At 56.2% G+C, this 10,792-nt stretch overlaps 1 protein-coding gene across 1 annotated transcript; it reads right to left on the bottom strand.

The window, feature by feature from the left end:
- Positions 1–1,370: 1,370 nt before the first annotated feature.
- On the bottom strand, positions 1,371–3,455 carry FAM43A (family with sequence similarity 43 member A). Its single transcript, XM_058031338.1, has one exon. It carries the CDS (start codon positions 3,414–3,416, stop codon positions 2,328–2,330), a length of 1,089 nt encoding a protein of 362 aa, XP_057887321.1. The 5' UTR covers positions 3,417–3,455; the 3' UTR covers positions 1,371–2,327.
- Positions 3,456–10,792: the final 7,337 nt, after the last annotated feature.

Here is a 10,792-nt window from a genome sequence, read left to right as displayed (position 1 = left end):
ACCTTTAAGCACACACTGAGGATGTAAAGCAAACACCACCGGTCATTCAATACCCAGGGTGAGTTAACTAACCCCCGTGACTCCCTCTCTGCCCTCTCTGCTCCCCAGGTGCCGTTCTGCTCCCTGCTCCAAGCACTGCCTGCTCCCTCTGCCCGGGGACAGAGCAGAGCAGGCAGTGACAGAGAGCTCTGGGCATAGACCTGGGGCACTCGCCTCAGCCCAGGGCACTTCTGGCAAGCCCCATCTTGGAATCAACACTTTGGAATAAGCTCTCCGTGGTGTTTCATTTCCTCTTCATGCCCCTTCCCTCCCTAGGAAAGGCGAAGGGAGCTTTATCTGAGAAAAAGCAGCAAGACCCAATATTTCTTTAGCAAGGTGTGTCATTGCAGAGCCAGCCTGAGCGTGCTCAAACCCAGCAGTGCCCGCCTGCTGCATCTCTGCCCATCACAAGGCAAGAAGGTGCCTGGGCAAGAAGGTGCCCACTCTGAGAGGATTCCCCCCTCTCCCCATTATCCCCTCCCATGAAAGCCACACCACTGTGCCTTCCTCCTCTGACTAACTCATACTGAGACAATGGTCTCGCTGGTGTGGTGACAGATTTTGCAATGGATTTTAATGAGGTATTTACAAGTTCTGAGGCGGGCTCCTTACACAAGGAGTGTGGCCTGGCCCTGGCAGCTGGTTGGGCTTTTCATTGACATTCCTGCGACTCCAGCGATTGCAGCACAGGCACAGTGGAAAACATTTAGACATCAGAAATGCCAGATTAATTATCTCTTAATTGATACCTCCACTTGGGGACAAATGAAACCGGAACATCTCTCCTGCCCTGGGAGCCTGCCACTTACAAACAGATTTACAGCTAAAAATACTACGGCAGTCCTGTGGCTAATCAACTTCACTGCTTACCCTGCATGAGGTTAAAAATTGTCTCTGGCACTGTGAGCAGCGAGGGACCAGCTGCAGCACCTGGATGCCGTTGGCATTAGCGCTGTGCAGCATCCCCAGTGCCCAGGCAAGGGGCACCTTCCCTCAGGGCAGTGCCAGGGCCCCGCAGTTGTGTTTCTCCAGACTAGAATCCAGCCGGAGCGCCCTGACAGATGTTTCTCGAGAGGTTTGTCGCACTTTCCTGCCCATCGTTAGAGGCTAATGAGAGGAAACCTCATCCCTGTGTCTTTTAAGAGTCCTTAAGTACCCAGTGTGTTTCCCTGCAGTGTAACATTTCCAGCGAGCTTGGGAATCACGTTTTATGCTTGTAACAACTTTTTTTTGTGCAGCGCTCTCCTGCACCTACAACACTTCCCAAGGGATCCCTCCCCCACCCAGCTCCTTACAGGAATCCACACACAGAGGCCAAATTGCCACAGTGACCCCATTTAAGTTACCATCATCTTTATTTTCTTCACATATGTGCAAACAGAGGAGATCGCAATGGTGGTGTTCTTAAAAATAACAAAATGTATTTGCATACATTTCCCTATGTACAGGTGAACAGCCACAAGTAGTCTTCTTTTGCACAGCAAAAGATCTAGAGCATTGAGACCGGGGACAGGACCGGGGCCCAAAAAAAAAAAGTCTAACTTAAAAACAATAAAAAAAAAAAAAAAAAAAAAAACAAAAAAAAAAAAACCCCAACTTCACAACAGTGCAAACCTCTTAGACACGACAGCACGATGGAGTGACTTTAATGGAGAAAACGGCGGGGGGGGGCCTCTCGGATATGAGATTTCTGACTGTAAACAAGGCGCAACACCTCCCTCCCGCCGCCCTCCCCGGGGAAAGCTATTCCAGGAATTTGGCAGATCTTCAAGGGCTGAGCCGGAGGTAAACAGCCCGCGGCCGCCTCCCCTCCTCGGGCCGCAGCGAGTTGGGGTCCGGCTCCCGCGGCCACCGGCACGGGAGGGGCGGCCGCTCCCCGGGATGCTCTGCGGGACGCGGGGGCACCGCGGGGAACCGGGGGGACCGCGAACTCCCCGAGGGGCTTCGGCGGGGCCGGAGGGTTCCGGTGCGCCCCGCTGGGGCCGTGCACGCCCGGAAGGGACCGTGCATTCCAGGAGAGGCCGGAAGGAACCCGGTGCGCCCCGGCGGGGCCGCTCATTCCCGGAGGGAACCCGGTGCGCCCCTGCGGCGCCGCTCACGCCCGGAAGGGACCGTGCACTCCCGGAGGGAACCCGGTGCGCCCCGCTGGGGCCGTGCACTCCCGGCAGGGACCGGGAACTCCCGGAGGGGTCAGAAGGAACTCGGTGCGCCCCTGCGGGACCGTGCATTCCCGGAGGGAACCCGGTGCGCCCCGGCGGCACCGCGCACGCCCGTACGGGCTCGAGTGCTCAGCCGGTCTCGGGGTCGCCGGGGGGCGGCTGCTCGGCGTCGCTGCCGGGCGGGGCGGCCCCGTCCGTGCCGCCGCTCTCCAGGGAGGACTCGCTGCCCGTGCTTTCCCCAGAAAGCAGGCGGCGGACGCGCAGGTCGGCGCGCAGCGAGCGCAGATCGTTGCCCAGGCTGAGCTCGCCCAGGTCGCGGAGGAGCTGGCCCAGCTCTGGGCTCTCGCCGCGGCCGGTGCTGGGGCGCAGCAGCTCGCCCTCGGGCTCGCCCAGCGCCTCCAGGATGTCTTCGCAATCGCAGTGCATGGCCCGCTCTTCCTGCTCCTCGCCCAGTAGGTCCTCCGTGATGGAGCCCAGCTTGGGCGCGCTGCGGCTCCGCTCTACCGGCGGCTTGTAGCAGCACTGCCCATTGAGCAGCTTGCGCAGCGGCACCAGCGGGATGCTCTGCTCGCCCACCAGCTGCTGCTGCTGGTGCCGCGCGTCGTCCCGCTTCTTCAGCCGGCGGAACTCGGCCAGTGCCGTGGCCGAAGTCTGGTACAGCAACAGGGCCATGGCCTTCGCCTTCTCGGGCTTGGAGACCAGCACGGCGTGGCAGCGCAGCATCACCGCCTTGTGTTTCAGCTCGTGGCGGTAGATCCAGGCGAAAACACGGGGCAGGCGCGGGTCGGCCACGCAGTAGGTGACCCGGTGCAGCAGGTAGAGGTGGCCGGGCCGGCGCAGCCCCTTGTCCTCGGCGTGGGCCATGCGGATGCCCTGCGCGCTGATGGTCAGCTTCATCTTGGTGCCCTGCCGGCCCGCCTCGCTCTTGCTCCAAATCTTGCAGACGGCCAGGTCGGTGCAGCCCTCACCTTTGGACTGGATGGTGGTGGCGTTGCCCAGGTAGAGCACAGTGTACGTGGGGTCTTCGCTGGTAACGCGAAATTTCCGCCGCTTGGAGCGGAACATGCTGCCCACGCGGTGCAGGGCGCTCTCGGGGCAGGCGCGGGCCAGCGAGGTGAGGGCCGAGTAGTGCACGCTCACCGCGTACCCCTTGGGCTTGCTCTGCCGCCGCGCCTCGCCCGCCGCCAGCTCCACCTTGCTCCGCTTCCAGGGCAGCATGGCCCCGCGGAGCCGCGGCTAGGCGCCGCGCCGACGGCTCCGGGCGCGGGGGGGCATGCCACGGCGGCGGCGGCTGGGCTGCCCGCCCGCCTCACATCCTTGCGGGCGCCGGGCCGCCGCGGCCGTAGATATAGGCGGGCGCCGCGCTCCGCGGGCGCGGAGAGGGGAGGCCCCGCGCACCGAGGGCGGAGCGCCCGCTGCCCGGGCCCGCCGAGCCGGCGGCTCGCTGCTCGCCGCCCGCCCGCCGCCGCCGCTCTGCGCCGCCCGCCGCGGCGCCCCGGCCCCGGCCCCAGCCCCAGCCCCGGCCCCGCCGCGCCGCGGGGCGGGCACGGGGCGGTGCCAGCCCGGCCGGACGGCCCCTGTCCCCTCCCCGCTCGCAGCGGAGCGCGGCCTCCAGCGGGGGACGGCCGCCGGTGCCGCCGCGGGACCGGGAGAGCGGGACCCCCGTGGGCCCCGTGCCGCCCCGCCGCGCTCGCTACGGCCACGTACGGAGGGTGGGCGCCACAGCGCTCTCCGGCAGCTTCCGTCAGCACGGGAGAATGGAGAGGGCACCGCGGGGGATCGTCTGCCCCAAATCCCCTTAAACTGGTAAAAATCCCTGGACCGCTGCCGGACCCCAGGCTCCGGGAGATCTTACGGCCCCAACCTCAGCTGCCTGCACGACCAGGGTGTGCCATGGACAAATCCCGCTCTTGCAACATGATCTTTCCTTCGGTTTGGTTAGTCCGGCTCTGAGACCTGAAGGGCCTGCAGCAAATACTAGTTATTATGTATGAGTAATCCTTTGCTCTTTATTTGTGTGCAGCAGCTGAAGAACAAGAAGCTGTCTTGTAATTTCTTGTTGGGGTTGCTGGGTACACTCACAGACATAATGAGAAAGTTGGTCTCTGTGTTGTTACTATAGCTTCTTGTGTCATGTGTCAGATCCTTGCCAAAAAGAATAGAAATTCCAGCATTGCAGATAATGGCACTTCATCGGGGTTTGGATAAATGCTCGACAAAAGGAGGGCAGTACCTACTCCTGGAGTAAAATATGTAAGCACCTGCATAAATTATTACACGAGTAATTTCTAGAGTTTGAATCAATTAAACCAGTATGTTATTACTATTATTATTACTATTATTACATAATGCCATCTAGCAGATTATTTGGGAATTGCAAGTAACCACAGTGACCAGCATCAAACTATTAAGCCCATTCGCTTATCTTTCCAAAATGCCCCTCACAGGAGGGCAGGTGAGGGGCTGAGGTCTGCCCTGACTGCAGTGCCCAGCAGCAGCTGCGGGTTTCTGCTCTGAGTCCTGATTCAGGCTGGGTGTCAACCACTCTTGGGGAGCCCCCATGGTGCTGTAGGTGTTGGGGGGCAGGAGGGGCTGTGGGCTGTGCTGCAGCATGTGGCAGACAGCTCCTGCCAGCCTGCAGGACCATCCCACTGCATGGCACAGAGAGAAAGACTGATTTGTTCAGCTGATTCATCTCCAAGTAGCATTCAATGTACTTTTGTCTTCTTTGTCTTGCAAGGTGAAAACAGAAGATGCTGCTGTGCACATAAAATAAATCCAATGGCTTGGGTTGACATCTGACACCCACGCATGGTGTGGCACTCCCGAAGATCTGCCTCCTCCCTCAAGGTGTCCTGCTGAGCCACAGCTCCTCAGACCAACGCCTGCCCTGTCCTCACTCCAAGCAGTGCCTGTGAGCTGCAGGGCCAAGAGAGAGCAGCCCTGTCTGCTCCTCAGAGGTGTGTGGGCATGCCAGTCTCTCCATACGAGGGAGTTGCTTTGCCAAAACCTGCCTGCCTCCAGCTCTGGGCAGAGGAACCTGTTCTGAGCCTTTGGCTGGTGGCTCAGCAGGCAGGTGTTTGCTCCAGGTGGGATGGAGCAATCAAGGACACCCACATACAATCCTGCAGTGCTGCTTCTGGAGGGATGTTAGAGCTGGGGGGGCTGGTGCTGGTACGCAGACACTTCTGATAATGATGCCCACAGAGCTGTTTGCAGAGTCATGCTGGGCTCTGCCGTCCTGATTAAAGTGATCTGTGTTCAGGAACAGAGACTTCACATTTTCACAGCATGGCTCATGCAGGCTTCTGAGCCCCATGGCTCTCCAGCAGCCCTTGGGCATATTTGTCTGCAAACCCCAGTGGTGTGTAAGGTGAGGAGGAGATCTGAGCCCTTTGCCCTCCTCATGGCCTCCCCAGTCCCAAGGCAGCAGCATTGCCATTTCTGCATTGCATTCTCAGGTTCTAGAGATTTATTTATCACATCTCAGACACCCTCTAGGGTCTCCAGGTGGTGGCTGGGAAGCAGCAGGACCCCAGAATACCTGCCTCTGTACCATTTGAAGTGTAGCAGCAAGTAAGGTGTCTTAAGGTCACAGTCCTCGAGAATGGAATCTGTCTCAGCTCAGTTCCTCACCATGCTTGCTTGCCAGTCTGTGTGCCAGACCATTGTAGCTTTCTGTGCTTCGTTAATGGGCCCAGTCAATTGAGGACCAACTCCTTCCTGCTATGTGGCAGCTGCTTCACTTCTGGGCACGGATGATTGCCACATGCTTCAGCAGCTGATAGAGCAAGTTACAAATCATGGTGGTCTGTGACAGCCATTCCAACATAAAATGCTCTGAGTTCTGTGCTGGCCTGAGGAGCTGTGCCTTTGGGTGAAGTCTGGCAGCAGGGAGCAGACCAGTTAAGTCCGGGACACCTGCTCCATGCTGGAGGCTGTTCCTGTGGTGTTGGATGTCTGTATTTCATTGCCGGGAGGAGAAGCTGAGGCACAGTGAGAGGGGAGCCTGCCCTGTGTGGCCAGGGCGTGCTGCCTGCTTGCCAAGGAGCACGAGGCTCCCTGCTGGCCTGCAAGCACCGTGATGTGTAGGGCTTGCATGCTGGGGGCTTATCTGCACGGCGCTGTAGCCCCAGGGGAGTGCAGCAGCCTGCTGTTTATGCAATACTCCAACAGCTACCGAGCATCACCTGCCTTCGTGCACGCATGGAAATGCAGAGCAAGGCGTGGGAAAATCTGTAAGATACCATCTCTGCCCTGGGGCGCAGAGCCGGCAGCACAGTGAGTGCTGCACTTGGCCCACGCAGACCCCACTCCCTGCCACACTCCGTCCCTCTCCTGCCCTGGCACTGCAGTCTGCACTGGAGCCCGTGGTCACACGCCACCATGGGCCTGCAGGTTCTGGGGTGCACGGTGTCCCTGAGGCACAGCCAGGCAGGCAGCTGTCCAATACCTCTGCTGGAGAGAGCTGCCAGGCTGCCCATGCTGGCTGCCCTGTGCAGTGTGGAGAGATGCAAGGGTCTGTCTGACCCTTGAGAAACCCTGCAGGGAGCAACCCCACTTCAGGGATGGCTTTTGTGCCCAGCAGCGCGAATTGGAGCTGATGTGGATCTCTGGTTGGGGAGAATGGTGGGAAAAGGTGCTGGGGAAAGTTGTTATGACAAGATCAAAATAATTCATGGGAATGTACTGATTTTGTCAGTGTATGAAAATGTGTCAGGTTTTCTCCCCCCGGGTAGCAATAGAACTTCTTGTGTCGCAGCAGCTGAAGTGACACAGTCAAAGTGAAACACTGCAAACTGGCATCTCAGTATGTTCCAAAACAAAGTATTTCAGTGTCTCTATAACTATGCAACATGTCAAAGTTTTGACTCTTTGTTCCAAACGGGGACAAAGGAAATGCTGAACTGTCAGGTTTTTCCATGAAGTGGAAAGACTGAGCGGCTCCTGAGCCTCAAAGGCCATCAGTGGTGACAGACAGGGCGCCATGGTCCCCAGACCTACCAGCATCAGCCAGGTCTGGCCAGCAGCAGGATAACTGTGCAGATGGCTGCCTGCGGATGGCTGCCTGTCACCAGGAGTGGGGACAGCGGGGACAAGTTAGCAGGGCAGGGGACAGCATGACCTGCTCAGGGGGAAGGACCCTTAACAGCCTTTAATGGGTGCCACATGCCACCTCTGCTGCCCTCCAGCCTCTCTGAAAGCGGGCAGCATCCCATCTTGGAGCGGATGTGCCCTGGCAGGGCTTGGGGGCTCGGGGCTGGGAGCACAGGTGATGCAGGGGCCACATGAAAACTGGGAGATCTATGCATAGGCAGGCCTGGATCCCCTTGGGGCACCACGGGTGATGCCAGCGCTGCTCAGGGTGCCAAAGAGCGGCAGTACCCTGGATCAGGGGCTGTGCTGCTCGGCGGGCCATGGTGGTGCAGGCACACCTCTGCTGCGGTTGTTTTTCAGCCGCCGAGAGCGGCACACCCCGCTTCCTGCACAGGCCGCCCCGGCGCTTCCTGCACTGCCTGCTATAATTAGCAGGGCAGCCGGTGTCCAACGGAGCAGAGCCCTCCCTTGGGTGTCAGGCACCCTCAGGGGCAGCTTGCTGGCTGGGCTGGTGCTGGACATCCGTCCTCATACCGTGGTGCCAGGCTGGGGCACAGAGGTGGTGCTGGGCAGCAACCTCCGCTCAGTGCTCCTTCCTGGGGGCTGCCACCATGGTGAGGGGCAGCAGTGGGCAGTGTGGTGAGACCTGACACAATGGGAGCTGGAGAAATCCCATGGGTTTCCCATCTGGTGCTTTGTGCCTTCAAAGAGGCAGACAGTTCTCTCTAATTAACTTGCCCCCACCCTGCCAGGCAAGGAGGTGATTTTATCTTCATAGGGCTGGTGGAAGAAACGGAGTCTAAAATCTCACACGAGGGCCTCAGTGGGGTTGGTGCCTTTTCAGGGCTCAACATTGGCCAGGCAGCCCTGCTTCAGAGTTTCCTCAGCATGCTGCTCTTTCTAAAGAGGAGCAAGACCTTCACCAAGAGATAGGAATCTTGTGGAACAAGCTCCCACTCTTCTACAGTACCTGTCCATTTCTGAGTACAGCTGGAAAGAAGAGGGCTCAAGCAGCTGCAGTTGTGCACAGAGCAAAATTGTCTTGGTGTTCTTTCAGGGCTGCTGTGGGGAGGGTTTCTTAATGGGTCTGCTTGTCAGGCTGAGGCTGGCAGCGCTGCTGAATTGAGCATTGTGAACCTACATGAATAATGAATAGCCATCACATGAATATTTTAGGGACACAGTCCTGAGATCTCCCAGTGCTGCCTTAAAGGAACATGGAGGAAAAATTGCATCCAGAAAGAACGATGTTTCCTTTAGGCAAAAACGCACTGTTATCACAAGCTTTTGAAAAAGAGCTGCTGCTGCTAAATAATTTTCAGGATATGCATCAAAAACTGGAGCAGTGGTTTGGCTCCAAGGCAGAAGAAGTTGGGAGAGAAGCCCAAGACAATGATTACAATGTGCCAGAAGGACAGCAGATTTTACTTTGTCTATGCAATGGTTTTGTGAGAATTCCCAAAGCTGAGGCCACTTTCCAAAGAGCCAACAGTGCTGGGCACTCAGTGCTTTTCAAAGGAGTGGTGAGAAGTTTTGTGATGCACAGAGGTGCTTTCTCTCCCAGGACAACACCTCAGTCCATCCCATCTCTGTCAAAGAGATGAGTTGTACAAACAAAGCTCCACAGCAAAAATTGTGTTCATTTTGCATGCAGTGGTAGCTACTCCATCATATGGGAATGGGCTGCAAATCAACAGTTTTATCACACTTGACAGCAGCGTGCCCCTCTCCTCCAAGCTCTCCTTGCCTGGCTGTGCTCTTGGCACGTACAGTCTGGTGCCAAGCTGCCTCTGTGCAGCTCTTGTGACTGCATCTGTACCTCAGTTTCCCTTTTCACTGTGTGAAATGCAAGCATAAATGTCTTCTAGGAGCAGCAGGCTGTCGGGTTCAGGTGAGACCAGCAGCAGCCTGTCTTGCTCAGATAGGCACAGCAGAGCACTGGGAGAGGGATGAGAAACATGGCAATTAGAAATAGGCAATTACTACTCCAGCTCTGATGCTTTTGTCACTTGGATGACCCAGTCTATTTCTCCTTCAGCACTGCTCTGCTCAAAGCAGTCTTTGCAGTGCTGCTGGCATCACCAGACAGAAATAATTCCTTGGTGCTTATGAAGTGCCCAGAAATGTATCTGTTGCAACAATGAGGGCAATTTGGGCATTGCTTAAGTAGGTCCCACAAAGGTAGTAGAAAATACCTGCAATTAACTGTTCCCTGAAGCATTTCAGTCTAGAAATGGGGAAAGGTGGGGGGAAAAGGGCAATGTTGGGGAAAAACATCCCAATCTAAATGCAGAGGTCTTTGTTCTTCAGGTTATCCTCAAACCTCCCTGCCCCAGGATGGGTTGCAGGTGGTGGAGCAGGCCTCCTTTTCCCACTGCACCAGCACTTCTGCCTGTCCTTGTTTCCAGTTCATGCCACTGAACAGAGGTGCAAGTGTCCCATGGAGATCCACTGACCTCTGCACTCTGTACTGACAGTCTCCAGACCCTGGTGGTGCTGGGGCTGTGCTGCCAGGGCCGTGCCAATGGGATTATTAGAGCATTTTGCCTGTGGTTAGGCAGCCTGGGAATGGCACTGCACGTGCCTCAGCTGTGGGGTTAGAAGTGCTGCCAGACCTGAGGCGTGGGGATCAGCCAGGCTGGCTGGCTGCTCTGGCTGGTGATTATGCATTGTAGAGGGAAGGTAACTTTTAACTGAAGTACAAAAGAAAGACAATAATGAGCACTTATATTACTGCTTCAGTGCCCACATAAAGACTTGAGATGGTTTTATTAAAGATTACTCAATTAGAAATTATTTTACTAAATGTCTGCCTGCTGTCTGCAGCCCACCAGCCTTCCATTGAAGCACCTCACCTAAATGAAAAGGCGACTGCTGAGTCCCCTTTCATCTCTCTTATTTGCCTTTAGGAAGCAAAGGAGGGGCCAGACCAGGCTGGTGGTGGCGGCAGAGCCTGGGATGAGCATGGCAAAGGATCAGACGTCCTTGGGAAATTTATGCCATGCAGTTACTGGCTTTGAAAAGAAGAAAATAAAAGTTGTGTCTTCCTAATGGGCGTTTATCATGGAGAAAGAGAAAAGAAAAAAATAAAGAAAAGAGAATAGAGAAGAGAGAAAAGACTGCTCCTGCCTGGGGGTTGTGCATACTGCCATGCTATTGGTGACAAACTCCTGAAGTTAAGCTTTTTCTGCTTCTGATTTCCAGGAATTAGACAGGTTATTCTCCAGTTACAACTGATACATATTACAGAATTGTAGTGAAAATTGTCTGGCCTTAACCCAACAACCATAAAGGAGAAATGCTTCATAATTCAGTTCAGTGAGCAAGTACAGGTCAAGTTGTTTATTAATTTAACCTGCTCTCCCATCTTGACCCAGACCAGTCACAATGGCTGCTGCCAAAATCCATTCAGTGATTCCCTGGCTGGCCATGCAATTTCCTCGATCTGGCAAAGATGCCCAGACTCTGTCTAGATTTTGCCAGGAACCTCATAGTGT

This window comes from Melospiza georgiana, chromosome 10, assembly GCF_028018845.1.
Source record: "Melospiza georgiana isolate bMelGeo1 chromosome 10, bMelGeo1.pri, whole genome shotgun sequence".
NCBI lineage: Eukaryota > Metazoa > Chordata > Aves > Passeriformes > Passerellidae > Melospiza > Melospiza georgiana.
Note: the sequence above shows the minus strand (reverse complement) of the source record. Positions and strands in the feature narration are given on the sequence as shown.

Bases quoted from the DNA above. Each gene is read 5' to 3' on its own strand.
- FAM43A (XM_058031338.1), bottom strand. From the start codon at position 3,416: ATGCTGCCCTGGAAGCGGAGCAAGGTGGAGCTGGCGGCGGGCGAGGCG.